We start from the raw sequence: 17,721 nt of genomic DNA, 5'->3' as shown, positions 1-17,721 counted from the left end.
ACTCTGGGAGTCCTGCAAGAATGCTTTCTTTGCCATTCCAGATGATTTTATTAATAAGTTATTTGAGTCATTGCAGAGATGTATATCCAAGTTCATGGGAGTCGTACACAATCATACTCAATTTCATATAAGGCAAATGATCAACTAGTCAAGTTATTATTTGTTGTTCCTAAAACTTGGATAGGCGACAAGACTTTTGTCATGTAGTGTGTGTGTGTGTGTGTGCGTGTGCGTGTGTGTATATGTATATATATATATATACATACACACACACACACACACACACACACACACTACTTGACAAAAGTCTTGTCGCCTATTCTATATATATATATATATATATATATATATATATATATATATATATATATATATATATATATATATATTGATTTCTATATATATTGATTTCTATATATAAAAAATGACTTCTAACAGGTTTGTAGTGTTTGATATTTACCAGGAAGCTCGTACTACAGACTCAAGCTCAAGTGCCATCTGCCGAGTGCAGATTAAAGGTAATAATGTTTAAATAAAAAATCATGTTCAGTTTTATGCACAGAATAGCAGTCTTTCACTTCTTTAATATATAAACAAGAGTCACAGGTACCAATTTTGTTTTGCCTGTATATATGCATTTTCTATTTGACACTAACAGTGCCTGTCACCAAATCATTTTTGATATTCACCTATATCTTGAATAGCACGCGGTTGAATTAAATCATTTTTTATTAATTATTTTTGAACTACCTCTTTAATTGCATTTGGAAAGAACAAATGACTTTGAATTTGACATTGAAAAGCAATTTCTGTGCCCTTTCATAACGTGTCAGAATAAACGTGTAAGCTTGCATCTATAGGAGTATAAATGTTTACAGCTTAATTAGATAAAATAATAAATTTAAAAAAGTAAAGCTATAAAATAATAGGTCGTAGTAACCCAACAGTATCTGTACATTTGTTGTTATGAATCGCGCTGACTGCAGACAGTAGCTCGTGCGTTTCCACGATGAAGCCTGCAGTTTTGGTGTGTGCGTGCGTGAGTGAGTGTGTATGCGCGCTCGCGCAGAAGGAGCGGGTTCTTTCAGTCCGTCTAGTACACAGGATAGCGGCACTCATGGGTACTCACAGAAGCACAGTAGCGATTTCTACCACCGTTTAGCACCACAGAAGGTGCGACATTTATTCCGGGCACGTACCTGCCAGCGGACAGTCCTGAAGCCCCCAGGAATCTCGCGCTCTAGTAGAGTGAGAGCGGAGCGCGCGCGCGGCACGGACCGCAGTGGAATGTAGCGGGGATTCCCGGCGCGCGGGGCAAGGTGAGTAAAAAACCTCCTTGATGCATCTTCACACTCCTCACCAGCATATTGATCTTGTCACTTAATTGGAATTCGCTGTCATTTTACCGAAGATCTTCATTCCTTTTCGTTAGTTTAAGTGGAAAATCTTACAAGCGCGCGCCTGGGAATAAAAACGATAAGAGACAATCAGCTGTGTCGTTTGATCTAGACCTCGACTCCTAATATTTTACTCTGCAAAAAAGGTAGCCAGCGATGTCTTATGCAGGGTATATGTCGCCACTATATGGACGATTTGTTTACCGAGAAAAAAAATCCATGTGTTGCCTATAATCTGCAGTCATTCTATCCTATCTGTGAATGTGAATTTAAAGATGTAATTTGAGTACGAAATTAACGTATGTGTGTGTTTTTTCTCTCGTTTGAATAGCTTGTTGTCAGTCTATGGGCTTGTGAGTTTTATTGTAATTCGGATCGGGACATCATCCTCACGCCGATGCTCTCAAACACAACCGGACACATGCACATGCTCAGAGACACGTGACTCCAGCAAATTATTGAGGGGAAAAAAAGTTAAATACGCCTGCGTCAATCATTTGACATTCATCACACCCATCATCATCATCATCATTTTTGTGCTCTTGCTCTCACAGTCAGTCAGTCTGATTACAGCCAACTGGATTTTCAGATGCACTTCAGATCAGGCGACATGAAGCCAGTTGGGGAAAAAAAAGGGAAAAGATGATGTATGAGATGGAGTGTGCATATTTCTAATTGGATTGAAGGCTACAGTATGCTTTAAAGACAAGAAGTAACCATAAGGGACAATGTAGTAGAGCAGGTATATAAATGGCCCTGAATGTGTATGAAAGGAAAGAGGAATCTAGATCATCAGCTATTTTGGCTCCTTCTGGATGTGGAGTTATTTTGGTTCCTCTCTGCGTAGTGAATGTAGTTTCACATGTTGTCACGCTCTTTCATTTCCAAAGAGTGTGTAAACAAATCTAAAATGCATTTGCGCGCTCATTTCACCGTTGAGAAATCTATTTTGATTTGGTGTGCACGGCAGGGCTTCAAAGAAAAAAATTATCACATGCAATTTGTTGCATAAATGTGTGGTGCATCTGCTATTGTGGAATGAGCAATAGGAACATTTCGTGATTGTTTACTCACCCTCATGTCTATTCAAACCTGTGTGGTGTTATTCAGTGGAACACAAAGGAGAAATTTTGGTGCAATCTATATGTCAGTTTGAGTATGTGGAATGAAGACGATTATTTATTGACTTTTTTGTTCAGTTGAACACTGAAGCGGATTTTTAGCTGTAACTGACTGTTGGTGAATCATAACATGCAAGCCAATGCCTACTTCGAAAGGCACATTGAAAGTCAAAAAACATCAAAGCAAAATGAATAAACATGGCTCCTGATGTCGGTGAAAAACCACACTGGCTATGTTTACATGGACATCAGTAATCAATTTATTTTCCTTAATCTGAATAAGACAATAATATGATTAAGCTGTTTACATGAGTTTTTTTGAATGTTACTATCATGATCCTGTTGTACATGTTATAGCACAATCCGATTAACGTCATTGCGTCACCGCGCTATCCACATTTCCTCTGGAGCTTTATGTAATTTCGGTTGTTTCATTTTTAATTTGTTGACTTAAACTGCAGTTTGGCACTCTCACTTCAATTTAGGAACATTTCATGCATGCCCCCAATGACAAACAAGTTATTGGATGCAACTATGAACTGCTGGAAGTGTCGTTTTAACGGAAATTGATACCACAAACCGTATGGAGAAAAAACTCAGCCTTTCATGATACAGGTGTCTGTGGTCCTTTACCGACCCGGTAGGTGCAGAGAATAGTGTCAAACAGCTGTGTGTGTATGGAATATCCTGTCGCAAAATGCGTTAAAAATCCTACACGGCGGTAATAGTTTAAGGTGTTTACATGTCTGTACTGCATTTTAATAATGTTACTAAAATTGGCATATTCCACATGTCTTAATCCGATTTCTGTTTAATTTGATTATGACTTTAGTCGGATTAAGGTGATCAAAACTCACTGTTTACATGGTCGACTCTTAATGAGACTATTGTCTTAATCTTATTAAAATCGGATTATTGGTGTCCATGTAAATGCACTCATTGTCTCTGCACAGTCTGGATGAGGAGTTACCTGTAGCAATTGACTTGCATTTTATAAATCACTAAGCACTGAGGTTTCAACTAAAGAATATTCTTTACAGTACTCTAAAAGAAATGTCATCTACATTTTGGATGGCGTGAGGGTGAGTAAGTTAACAGCAAAGTTGTTTTTGGGGGAATGAAAAAAAACAGTAGCTGATTAAATTAATCACAAAATAAAATAATAAAATGTTTAATTGACATGAAAATGTGAAGTACAAAACGAAAAACTTCAAAATAGTAAACAAAGTTTTCCTTTATGTTTTGGGGGGAAAACTCCATGTCCACACAGATCCCCAAAAAATGTGTTTAGCCTTTACACATACAGTATAATCACAAACTCCATTGTTCAGATAATCACAAAGTCTGCCATTGTTCTGCCTATAGATTTAGCAGATTATACACATGCACAGCACCACTGTTTTCAAAATATCACATATTTGTAGTTTATATGGAGATGATAATGATAACTTGCGTTTTCATTCATTCATTTTCCTTCAGCTTAGTCTAGGGCTGGGCGATTTGGCCTAAAATCTAAATCTCGGTTAATTGAACATTTTAAATTGATTATGATTAATGAACAATTATTTTATTTATTTATCAAAAATTTTGCCCTTATAATTCCCAGACAGGATTTGTACAGTAGATATGCTCGCATCTTACAAGCGAGAGATTTTTAAATGTAGCGTGCATTACTTCATTCTAAAATAATTGATAGAAACACACACTTTCTACTATCTATGATTATTTAATGAGCATCAAATTTAAACAACTAAAATGAAAACATACATTGCCTAAAACCAACAGACAATGTTTTTCATATAAAAAAGTCAACATAAATAACTCACACTTTTGGAAACAAAATTAATTATTTTTAATGTTTTCAAAAGTAGAAAATAAGCAGTATCTCTTCTAAATAAAATAAGTCTTGAATATCCTGTATATAATATTTTAAAGAGTGCATTTCTTGAATCTTCTTTAAACAAATATTTTCACGTAAATGATAATTTTATTGTAATAGATAACATGCCCCTTAAAGGCATCTCTTGTGCAGCTTCCAATCATCGTCAGTGTAGTGCAAGCGTGTGATGTGTTGTTACATTTTTAAAGAGGTGTGCGAGTATGTGACCGCGCGAAGGCTGCACTGGACCATAGCCGTGCGTTTGACGCAGACATATAAATCAGCCTTAACAGAGCAGGGTCACGTGACCACATGTGGTTGGGAAAGTAATTGAAAAAATTGACCTGAAAAATTTGATCGATTATAGGTTCTGAATGTCGATTTCAATTACTTTTCGATTAATCGCCTAGCTCTAGCTTAGTCCCTTATTTATCAGGGGTCGCCACAGTGGAATAAACCAGCAATTATTCCAGCATATGTTTTACGCAGCAAATGCCCTTCCAGTACTGGGAAACACCCATACACTCTCACATTCACACATACACTTAGGCCAATTTTGTCTACCCAATTCACCCAAAGCGCATGTCTTTGGACTGTGTGGGAAACCAGAGCACCCAGAGGAAACCCACGCGGACACGGGGAGAACATGCAAACTCCATGCAGAAATGCCACTTGGCTCAGCTGAGAGTGGAACCAGTGGCCTTCTTGCTATGAGGGGACAATGCTAATCACTGAGCCACCATGCCGCCCCACATTTTAAGATCTGTTTTGAAATTTTTTTAGGTCCACAATATGTAATTATCATTTAATGGGCATCCAAAATACATGAACATTTAGGCTTGATTTTCTGTTTGCTTATATTGAAAATATCATTTAACATCAAAACAAACAGAGCACATTTATGCGTTTCCCCATCCTTTCAGAGCCTGGCAGATCTTTTGTGGAAAAGCTCCAAACACATTAGGTGTACATTCTGTTTTGTAACAACACGAGTCCTCATTTTCGGCTGAACTATTTCTTTAACAGGCTGACAACAAACCAGCGTGGACAGACCAAATTGGCTTGGAAAACAACGATAATGAAATAGAGTCTGATAAATGGCAGAAACAGCTGAGACAGCGTGGTTAGTCTAAAGAAAGATGGATGGATCTCAAGCATTGCACATTGATGGATAGAGGGTAGGAGGTACAAACAAACTCCTCCGGCGATTTCACAACACACTGTGCACCTGCACCGCCCACTCATCCCTCATTCTCTCACTATTCCTTAGTTTTTTGGGGGATTTTTTGTTTGTTTTTTTACATGCAACGCTCTGACAAAGTCAGTCCCCACTTATTTTTACCACAGTCTCACTTCTGTGGGCATAAGATGTCAGGCTTCAATGATCTGAGCCCTAAATCTATGTCTCCTACTGTCATTCAGAAGTTCCACTGCAGTGACCTCTTTTCATTACCAGCATGGCATGGGGCGCATCGGCATGCCAAGCGTATTGCCCCCCCCCCCCCCCCCCCCATCCGCAGTCTCATTGTGTTAAGCATCAAAACTTTCCTCCTGCGGTCATTATCACAGATGTGTTCAAGAGGCAAGGTCTCTGTAACCGACGCAGAAACTCTTACAATTTGTATTTTGACCACTCTTAAACTGTAGACCAGTTGCCATAGTAACAACCATCCTCAAAACGGGATCAGTCTCAAGTCGAACTCATTTATTTATTTATATATTTATAATTTTTTTGTGTGTGTGTGTGTGTGTGTGTTTGTTGAATGACAAGCTGCTGTGTTTCTTTCTGTAATTTGAGAGTTGCTTGTTTTGAAGGTTTAGAGTTCATTAGAATCACTATTCCTTTAATACATTAAATTGCTGGTACAGGCATGGAGCAGTTTTCGATTCATAAATGTTTCAGCAATGTTTTTTTTTTGTCCTTGGTCATGTGTGAGAGATCGCTTTGTGCTGTAATTCATCTGTTGGAATAGTTCTCCTGTTGGCCACAAACTCTTGGCTGTGTGGGACTGCAGGATCGCACACAAACAATCACTCACATGCACATCAGGCTCATCTTTATTGTCCTGTCTCGCTCGATCAATACCTTATTACATTTCAGAAGGACAAGTCATACCCTCTTTTTCACCAAAATTTTGCCAGCGCTCGATTGGTTGCATCTGTGAATCTCTCTTAGGCCCTGTCTGCGTTTGTACTGACTTCAGTAAATGATGATGATGAGTGGTGATGATGATGTAACTCACTGTGATACTATAAGAAGTGCACTGTTCACGATATTATGATAGATAGATTATTTTTAAAAGTTACATCATTTTAAATTATTTTATACGTTTAGATAGATGGATGGGTGGATGGATGGATAGATAAAGATAGATGGACGGACGGACGGACAGACAGATAGATATACAAATATAGATGGATGGATGGATGGATAGATAGATGGATATAAAAAGGCAGACGTATGGATGGATGGATATACAAATATAGATAGATGGATATAAAAGACGGACGGATAGATAGATAGATAGATAGATAGATAGATAGATAGATAGATAGATAGATAGATAGATAGATAGATAGATAGATAGATAGATAGATAGATAGATAGATAGATAGATAGATAGATAGATAGATAGATAGATTAATACAAACGGACAGACGGATGGATGGATGGATGGATGGATAGATAAATAAATATGGATAGATGGATACATATTTAGATATATAAATATAGATAGAGAGATAGATAGATAAATGTATAGATATATAACTATAGATAGATGGATGGATGGATGGACGGATAGATAGATATATAGATATACAAAGATGGATGGATGGATGGATAGATAGATAGATAGATAGATAGATAGATAGATAGATAGATAGATAGATAGATAGATAGATAGATAGATAGATAGATAGATAGATAGATAGATAGATAGATAGATAGATAGATAGATAGATCTGTCAATTTGCGTGTGGAAAAGCAGTCATCGTTTCATTCTGTTTTTGTCTCCTCACCACAGAGCTGTCAGTCATTCATCAACGCCACAAGAAAACACCCGAGTAGGTGGAGCATGCCCAGTGGGAGCGGTTGGCATTACTATGCCTGAAGGCACGTGGCGATGGTGTCCATGGAGACAGATGGCAGCTTCACCGGGGGCCACGGTCTGTCCCTATTACAGGCTGAAGATGGCGTGGGGGCCGGGCTCGCACAGCAAGAGGGCTCGTGGCTCGGCTTCCGGGCGACTGTAAGTGCTGTGCTGCTGCTGGAGCTGCTCCTCGGGGTGGGCGGCAATCTGACCGTGCTGGTGTTATACTGTGGTCACTGTAGCCTGCTGGAGTCTGTCAGCCATGCGGTCACTCTCAGCCTGCACACTCTTGACCTGCTGCTCTGTCTCCTCTGCCTACCCATCACTGCCACGCTCCTCATACTGGGTGGAGCCTCGGTTCCACACCACGCCCTCCTCTGCTGTCTCCACGAATCAGCAGCCAGCTTCGCCAGCGTGGGCACCGCACTCAACCTGCTGCTTATCAGTTTAGATCGCTATGACATCAGCGTCCGACCAGCCAATCGCCTGCTGACGCCTCGAAGGGCAGCTGTTTTACTTGTGGCAGTGTGGGCGCTTTCTCTAGCTGTGCCACTTCTTCCATTCGTGGAGGCAGGGTTTGTGTCAGGGCAAGGCGAGGGGGTGTTTGTGCACACAAATGGCACTGTGCTTTGTTCGGAGTGGGGGGGAACTCTACAGGCTCATCTGTTACTGCAGGTTCCTGTGTTCCTGTGCTCTCTTGCTGTGATGCTATTTACATACTCACGAATTCTTCAGACACTGCGCATCCGCATTGGACGCACACCCAGGCCACATCGAGACAGCAAACGGCCTGCACATCGCCTCTGGTTGCGTCGTAAAAGGTCAACAAGGTCACCCGATCACATGACAAGGAATACGCCCACATCGCCACCACCACTCTCAACTGGGCCACTTATCATCGCAGATACAGTTACCACTGTAACAATCAACACTGAGACCAACACTCCTTCGCTCACCACGCCACTTAGCCCCACCCCTACGGTGTCTGTCATAACCTCACCTTTAAGCCCCACCCCCACTGCATCAATGACCCCTTTGAGTCCCACCACATCACTGTCTGTAATAACTAGCCCGAATATCGCTACTCCTGCGTCCACGCCTTTGAGTCCCATGCCCACTGTGTCTACAGTAACCACTCAAGTAAGTCCTGCCCCCGTCCAGGGTCCATCCAGCATGGGAGTGGGTGCGTCAGTGTCAGCCATTTTAGCTCTGCGCCGAGCAGTTCGGCGCCACCGGGATCGACGGGAACGTCAAAGGCGAGTCTTTCGCATGTCTGTCATCATCATTCTCTCGTTTCTCCTATGCTGGGCGCCACTCTCTATAATGCCCATTCTCATGCTGGCAATCGGGCCGTCTGATTGGCTGGAACGCCTGAGACTTTGCTTCCTAGTGCTCGCTTATTGGACGGTAGTGCTACATCCGCTGCTGTACGCGTTTACGAGGCAAAAACTGCGCAAAGTTCTGCATACCCGTCTGCGCAGGCTGAGGCCGCAAAACGTACAGACTCGTATTCGCACGAATACCAGGATCCATCGCAAGCACGGGGCAAATTGCAGCGATGCTACTGAGCGCTGCCTGACGGAGGCTGTTAGAGAGTGAGTGTTTGTGTGTCTGGGACTTATAACTAGGCTCAGACAGAATCTGAGTGTGCGTTCCCTTGGGTGAACCCTCTGTGCATTTATTAAATGTTTTGGGGGATTTAATTATGGTTTCAGATGCTAGTATGATTGATTTCTGCTCCATTTAGCATATTTTACTATATTTAAATCAAGGCTGTAGCCATTTTTTGAACACTAGATAGGACCAAAGGAGTTTTTTGGGGGGAGGGATTAAGTAATTAAGGCAATTAAGTGGAATAAAGAAAAATTAAGAAAAACAGAAGGGTCCAGATATGTTGGTAACAATCAGTTTGCACATATGCACACATTCACTGTTAGTTGTCCATCTAATATGCTGAATAGTGCTTCGTTAATGTTTTTGTCTTGTAACATTTAGCTTTGACTTACATGATTCATGTAAATGATTGTAAAAATCCATAGATGAGCCTTTATTTTCAATTCAAAGACAATTAAAAAGGGGTAGGGATGGGACAAGAGTTATGGATTATATTGCCAAACAATTCTTGAAATGTAAATGTTTAGCTACTTATTTACCATTAAAGCCAAAAGCTGCGGTCACACTGCACTTTTCTCCCCATAGACTTCTATTCATACGCACGCGAATGCGTCAGACCAGGAACGCAAGGTCATGCAACAAGTTTCACAGTTCGTTGTGAAATCGCATCACTTGACTGCGTGAGACCAACTGATGATCAAAACATGCCCTGTATGAACAGAAATTTAAAATATGGACCAATCGCTCGCTTTTTTTTAATGTCTAATGTCTTGTTTAATCCCGCCCCTTTTTGCAGTGCCGTACTACAGAATTTAGCAAGCTCAAACTTTAGTGTGACCGCGGCAAAAGCATCACAGCTACATTTAAACCACCTGTGGAATCCTGTATAGCCTGCATTCTTCACTTTATATGGCCGTCTTAATTTTTTTATCAAACCACCAACCAATGTGTTAGCGGTGTGTATTAAAGTGCACTAGAGCAGTGTTTCTCAACCACGTTCCTGGAGGACCTCCAACTCTGCAGGTTTTGGATGTCTCCTTTGTCTGTGTTACCCATTTCAGGTGTTTCAGTCTCTGCTTAGGAGCTGATGATCTAAATCAGGTGTGCTTGGTTAAGGAGACATGGAAGATGTGCAGAGCTGGTGGGCCTCCAGGAATGTGGTTGAGAAACACTGCACTAGAGCAACATCAAGAATATCAAATATTGGGTGAGAGGGTCAATTTAAACATATCTAATTATTGGGTGAGGGGGGCTGTCGATAAAATCAATTTAAAGTATTTGCAGAAAATGTCAAAGTCAGCAGATTCCGCCTGGGCCTATTTATGACTGTACGTACAAGGTAAAGTATGTGCAGGAACCCATTTAAAGTGTTAGATGTATTAGATGATATGTGTGACTTGCTCACCTCTATAAAGGAAATTAAAAGATGTTGGTAGGCCTCTCTTTTGTCCATGAGTGTGTATTATCATTGGCAAACTAATCAGCACAGGGTTTCTAAAGCACACTGAACTCTGAGGTCAATAGGCCGCTGTCTAATTAACCAGTAGAGCACAAATATTCTCATGGTGCTAGAGGATTAAAGAGCGAGACCCAGAGAGCGAATCTACATGTGTGAGTCTGCAAGAGGTCATGTGCAATAAACTCCAAATCCAGGTTATGCATCGCATGATTTCCATCACAATTAATACCAATCTATCGGCTTTCATCGTGTGGTGTAAAAGTAACCATCCACCAGTACACATACATTTGCACATATTTTCCAGTGTCCTTCTCACTGATAGTCTAGAGGGCAATAGATTTATCATAGTGTTTATTAATGTATATGATCAGGGATGTAAATAGTCAGTGATATTTCTGTGGTTTGAAACTGCAGCTGATTTCAATTCTGCTCTACCAAGGGCATGCGTACTGGTTCGATCAGTTTCTGAAGATATTGACACTGAAACCACTTTTTCAAAGCTGAAATTAATTTATTTTGTGTCCCATATATGTATATATCTTGTCAGTGTTGTACATTATTTCACTTTGAGGTGGTAATTGTATTCTTTTACAATAGAGGAGCAATAAGTCTGAATTACAGTAATAAAAATGTTCAGCCTCTTTGCTTGTTTGGTTTGTTTCCAACTTCAGCATAGTTATTATGCTGATAGCATAGTTATATGTTTGCACAGAGTAGGTGCATTTAAAAACTATGAAATAGCTCCAGAGTTATTATCGGTCCTCTGGTATACCAATTGTAGGTAAGTGTTTTGAGTAAAATGTTAATTTGTGTTTTATTGTATGCATTAACGAAGAGCACTGTATAATCAATGTTCTGTTAAACATTTTCATTCACTCTGCCATCTAGCTGTAAAAGTATGGAGCCAGATCAGTCTCAAAAATAATATTTGTACAAAATAAAATTCATACATGCACAGCACAATTCATCTTTACAAAATACAATTTGTAAATTCAAAACACAATTTATAAATACAACACAATTTGTGAATTCTCAAGTAAAAATCATAAATATTTTTGCCAAATGAATTGGATTTGTGTATTAATGAATCGCATTTTGAATTTACGAATTGGCTTTGTGTATTAATAACTTGCATTTTTATTTAACAAATTGGATTTGTGTATTTATGACTTCCGTTTTGAATTAACGAATTGGATTTGTGTATTTATGACTTCCGTTTTGAATTAACGAGTTATATTGGTGTATTTATGAATCATGTTTTGAATTTACTAATTGGATTTGTGTATTTACGAATTGTTTTGAACGTACAAGTAGTTTTTTGTAAATGTGAATTGTGCTGTGCATGTATGAATTTTATTTTGTAAATGTATTCTTTTTTGAGACTGATCTCCATATAAACGACATCAAAATCCTGCTGTCAAAAACCTTATCCAAACCATGACCCTTCCTTTTTTTACTTTCACCGACTTCTCTACACAATTTGGGATTAGTATTTCTCAATTTTGGTGATGCTTACCATTAAAGCCCCAAAAGCCAAAATTAAACTTTCTTTCATCAATAAACTTTAGACCACCTTTCAGTCTACACAGCATGATCCCCAGAAAAGGTTAGTCGTACCTTTTGATTCTTTCTGATGATGAAGGTTTGAAAGTCCCTTTGACCTTCATCTGGAAAAGCTGCAGATGGAGAGTTTCAGCCACTGTAGAAGAGCTCACCAATTTGCAACGTCAGTGAAAAAGTCAGGATGCCAGTTAAAAGATTAGTTCACCCAAAATAAAAATTATGTTATTAATTACTCTTATGTTGCCTTCTTGTTAATTAGCCTACAACTCCATCTAAATTACGCATGTTTATGTGTCGCACCTCTGACACCGTGTCCCAACAACACATGATGCGACAAAATTCTAGCGACGAGCAATTTGGTTGTCTGCACCGTCCAAAGGCGACACGACAGAAACATTTAAATACCAGCCATTCATTTAAATATCAGCCACTGCACTGATTAATACATATTTATCCTGTTTAGTTATTAAAGTAGCCTTGGGCTGAGTAACTGATGTTGCTTTGCACCGAGTCACTGACTTTGATTTTCAAACAGTTTGCTAGATATTTACTTTTTAAGATCTGATGTGAACAATCTGCTGCTTTTTAGTAGTACAGCTATAAATGTCACCTTAAATGATGATCAAACTCACATTGGTATAATTAAACTGAATAAAGCACATAATTTGTACCTGAGGAGGTAATTGTCATAGTAGATTATGGTGTTGTTTTGCCGCAATGTTGCATAAATATAATTTGTGCTCACAAAATTATTCTCAACGCTTAATAATATTCATTTTATTTATTAAGAACCTCTGAAGGCATGTGATCTGTCTTGAGGATGTTTCTTGATACCTTTCTAGACTTTGAAGGAGTCACAACCTTGCTGCCTATGGAGGATGAGAGAGCTCTTGCATTTCACCTAAAATAGCTTTATTTGTGTTACAAAGAAGAACAAAGGTCTCCGGGGTTTGGATCGACATGAGAGTGAGTAATTAGTAACATGATTTTCATTTTTAGGATGAACTAACACCTTAAACTGTGTTTGTCGGATAATTGAGGAATTCACCTAGTGCCAAATTAACCTGGAGGAATCTGAATGTTTTTAGTACTGCACTTTAAAATATGTTAATGTTTAAGTAGGTCCAAAGCACCTTGAACCTGTAGACTGTATGTTCATATAAGTTGGTGTTTGTTGAAGGTGTTCAGTCTAATCTGCATAGGTTTCCTGATTAGGAAAGTTTGCTGTTCTGAATAATGATAACATTCCGAGCTGCTTGTACTGAAAGTTAATTGGTGTACGGTGGCGTCTTCTCATTACCTGAGTTTATTAAGAAGTGCAGACTGCTTTAATATATACAATTAGTCCTTGCCGAGAAAGGTTGACTGACTTCATCCCAGCTGATAAAAGTCAAACTGGCAATTAAGAACCTCCTGTGTCTTTGTCAGCATTTCCAATCTCACCCAGAAGATCAAATGCCATTCGAGGGATACTCAATAAAGTAGCTACCTGTTCAATCAGTCAAATGGTAGCTTTTCAAAATCCCCCCTTCTCTCTCTTCCTGATTCAGAGACCTTAAAATGTTATTCATCTTTAAAGATGTGGTTGTGGTTCAGCCAACATGTGTGTGTAGAGAATGAGAGACATCCATTCCTCATTATCGCTGATAGAAGCTGCACTCCACTTGTGAAGTCTGATCGTATTAACACTTATTAATGTTTGATGACACACACTGACATTTGCAGGAGCCCAATAATTGGAGGGCCGATAATGGGGACGGGGTCTTGCACACAGACGCGGATGCCTTAATGGAGAGGTGAAGAACTCTGATTCTGGGGATAATACGGGTCAGTAAGGACAGGTCTACCTTTATTTTCTTGATTAAATTTTAATTCACTTCATGAACACAAATATGAAATTGAAATGTGGACATTTAGTGAGGGATGATTTTCGTCTTGCCAGGTTTTTTAACACAAAGGAGTGTTGTATCACCCTCAATAGGTTTATTTTCTGATAACAACTTGTTTGGATTTCCGAGTGATGAGTTACAACTGGAAGGGCATCCGCTGTGTAAAATACATTCATTCCACTGTTTAATAAAGGAACTGAGCTGAAAAGAAACTGAATATATGTATTAACTTGTTTGGATACAAGTAATATGTGGCTACTTAAATAATTTCACCATTATTTCTCCATAGAGATTTGTTCAACAACTACCCAGCAGGCACAGGATGTTAGATTGAAGTTGTACCCCAACATTGTAGGGACATTGCATGGAGATGAAAATCGGGTTGATGTCAGAATCCAACGTTGGACAGAAAAACAACCAAATATCAACATCAAATGATGTTACAGCTTGACGTTGTGTGGACGTTACCAGTATAACGCCTATCATATGTTGGATTTTGGTTGCCATACCTGACGAATAAATGTCAGTATTTGACGTCAATATGACAATGGTTTGAAATGTTGGCTCAGCGTTGGATTTTGGTCACTTTACAACACAACCTAAAATCAACCAAATATCAACATCATTTGACATTGTTATTGGACATCAAAATACCGTTGTCCTTGGACGCTGGCTAGACATTGAATTTTGGTCACCTGACATCATAACCTAAAGTTGTGTGCCTGCTGGGTACATTTGCTTTGAAAAAATATATAAAAATTATGATTAATTTTATTTATAAAGAGTTTTATTTAAATTTAATTAAAAGCATGCTCACTAAAGTAGTATGCGTTTATTTAAATATACTAAAATTTTAATTTTATGAAATATTTACAGTAGCTGAGAGAACTTACTGCTGCAATTTAGGAAAACACATGCAATTAAAAAAAAAGGCAGCAAATTAAGAAAAGATCTTCATCTGTTTGACAGCACATATGCTGCAAATCCTCACAACACAAACAAATTCAGAAATAAAGCACTGCATTTCCTCACAACGCAAACAAATAAATAAAAAGTGCTGCATTTTCTTGCAATGCAAACAATTTACAAAAACGCGCTGCATTTTTTCACAATACTTTCAAATACCACTATACACAATGGAAATGTTTCAAGAGGACCCCATAACCTGACAGACCCGGCTATTTATGTTATGATTATTTAGACTATTAAAATACAAAAGACAAGGGAATCAGGATGTTAAATAAACAAACAAAAAGCTCAGCTTTCAAAGATCACCTACAACTTCACTGAGCAATAGTCACGGCACAGCGGCGTCCGTCACGTTTTTGGATCCACTTGAAACAATTGTGTTACAATGTTTTTGCAAGTGTTGTAAGACAATGTAGCTCATTTTCGTGAATTGTTTGTGTTGTGAGAATATGCAGCACGTTTTTTTAACTTGTCCGAGTTGTGTGAAAATGCAGCACGTTCATTTAAATGCGCTGTGAGGATTTGCAGCATGTGTGCTGTAAATGGATGAAGAACTTTTTTTAATTCGCTGCCGTTTTTTTGTAATTGCACGTGTTTTCCTAAATTGCTGCACGCTCTCTCGGCCACCGTAAATGTTACCTTTTAAAACGATCAGTTAATATTTTATTATACAAAATGAATGTATTATCTTTTTTAACTGTGCTGGCAGTCTTCAGTTTGCTTTGCCACTATGAGAGACTATGCTAAATTGATAGTATAGTCACGGCTATTTCATTTATTAAGCGAATTCATTATTATTCAGTCACTGAGAAACAATTATGATCATGCACATGGCTATGTACACACATGGAATGCAGGTTATTACGGGTGCATTCAAATTACCCATTAGTAATTGTTCATTTATTTCATGATTAGGAAATCTAATGCACTTAATTAAATTTACATATTACATTTTAAATGGTATAATCAGCATCTATTTGACACTCTTCTCTTTTTATTATGAAAACTCAAGTGTGCTGATTAGTATGGGTGCCCTCTGTTTGTGTGCCTTCATGAGCAAAGAGAGAAGAAAAAGGAGAGAGTGGATAGGTGGGTGGGTAATATTTTCTCTTACTGTATGAAAATGAAAATGCTGCCATGTATTCATTAAAATCTCTCCTCTCACACTATTCTCTCTCTTCTCACACGCATGCATCTTTTTAATCTCATCTGTTCCAGTCACTGTCATCATTTCTTCTTTTATCACTGGCTGTGTCTTGCTATTTGCTTTGTCTCCCTTCGTTCTGTCCTCACTCATCTCTTCTCCAGACTTGCATAAGAACAAAGATCTGCCTATGTGCCTGTGCAAGGAGAAAGTCACCTTGGAGGACAGGAAAAGAGAGAGGGGGGAGAGAGAGAAAGAGAGAGATTCGTGTGGGTGGAATAACTAGCAGAAGGATGAATCCCATGTTGACTGAATCAACCCTCACGTGCATTACTAGATATTACTGTGTATTTACCCACATAACGTTAAATTTTTTTATCCTTGTCATTTATTCACTTACTTACTTTTCTGCAGGGTTTCCTTGATCATAAACTCGAATTTAATTGATTTAACAATTTCGAAAATGTCTGCACTGTTATTGTGCGAATGAAAAATAAGCACAATTACAGTCGTTTATATCTGAAAAACCCGGTAACTGGGAGTTGAGTTCCAGGACAAAATGTATACGAATGAAGTTATCAAATTAATCTTGTAAAATAACTGGTATAAATATGAAGTACTGAAATAAAATCTATAATCCGAAGTAATTTGAGGTACGATCCAAGTAGGCTATGCAGTCCATAGTTCTTCATCAGCCGAAATAGCTCAGTTGGGAGAGCGTTAGACTGAAGATCTAAAGGTCCCTGGTTCGATCCCGGGTTTCGGCAGTTTTTATTTTCGCACGTTACATTAGAATGAAATTATACATTTAAAGAATTTCAACATTAGAAAAACAATATGCTAAAAAGAAAAGTTATAGAATATAAAAAGCAAAGAAGATGACAAATACTTAACGTCAGCTGCGTTGTAATGTCTGCTTGTCTCACTGCCAATGTGGTTATGTATCGTGTAGTACAAACCACGGCCTGAGGATGTCGCTGTAGTTTACTTTAGTATTTATTGGCCGCAGCGGTTATTCGCCGTAGCTGCGCCAGGAGGCGATGTTGTTCATCAAATCTGGCGTCTCACCTCGTGGAAAACGCAAGAGAAGCCAAGTCATTTGTGCTGACTTTTGTGACATATGTGGACTCCAGGATAGTATTACGGTACAGTACCTGTAACAGCTTGAACCCAATGTAACGTTACATGTCTTTATATTACTTATATTACAGCTCAACTCACTGTATATCTGTTGTTGCCTCTAAGTATGCTGCCAAAATAAGTGGTCTGTCACATAGGCTACCCTACCACATGCTATAACAGGTTAAACGTTTCTAAAATGTTCCGTATTGGCACAGATAGGCGTATATATATTTGTTTATTTAAATATGAATTATATATTTCATCATTTATTTAATCGTATTAAATATCATAAGAAATGTTCTATAAGCAACATTCCATAAAACAGAAATCCCATATACTTTCTTTAGAATGCAAGTGCAGAAAAATTACCCATGTTATATATTATATTAAAAGGTCAGCAACCGTGTTGTTTTGGTGAATTGATTATCATTTGTATAGCCATCGTTTTACTTCAGATGTCGTTGTTAAACTA

At 38.6% G+C, this 17,721-nt stretch overlaps 1 protein-coding gene and 1 non-coding gene across 2 annotated transcripts; both read left to right on the top strand.

Moving 5' to 3' along the window:
• The first annotated feature begins 1,081 nt into the window (after positions 1-1,081).
• On the top strand, positions 1,082-11,155 carry LOC130230920 (G-protein coupled receptor 22-like). The gene is made up of 2 exons (XM_056460240.1): positions 1,082-1,319; positions 7,424-11,155. The coding sequence occupies exon 2, from the start codon at positions 7,523-7,525 to the stop codon at positions 9,086-9,088; it is 1,566 nt and encodes a 521-aa protein (XP_056316215.1). The 5' UTR covers positions 1,082-1,319; positions 7,424-7,522; the 3' UTR covers positions 9,089-11,155.
• A 5,666-nt stretch (positions 11,156-16,821) lies between these two features.
• On the top strand, positions 16,822-16,894 carry trnaf-gaa (transfer RNA phenylalanine (anticodon GAA)). The gene has a single exon. It is a non-coding gene; the product is annotated as a tRNA-Phe (tRNA).
• Positions 16,895-17,721: the final 827 nt, after the last annotated feature.

This window comes from Danio aesculapii, chromosome 6 (assembly GCF_903798145.1).
Source record: "Danio aesculapii chromosome 6, fDanAes4.1, whole genome shotgun sequence".
Taxonomy (NCBI): Eukaryota; Metazoa; Chordata; class Actinopteri; order Cypriniformes; family Danionidae; genus Danio; species Danio aesculapii.
The sequence above is the reverse complement of the archived record's forward strand: the minus strand, read 5'-3'. Positions and strand labels throughout refer to the sequence as shown.

What these genes read in the sequence shown, in the direction of transcription:
- LOC130230920 (XM_056460240.1), top strand. Translation starts at nt 7,523, where the DNA reads ATGGTGTCCATGGAGACAGATGGCAGCTTCACCGGGGGCCACGGTCTG.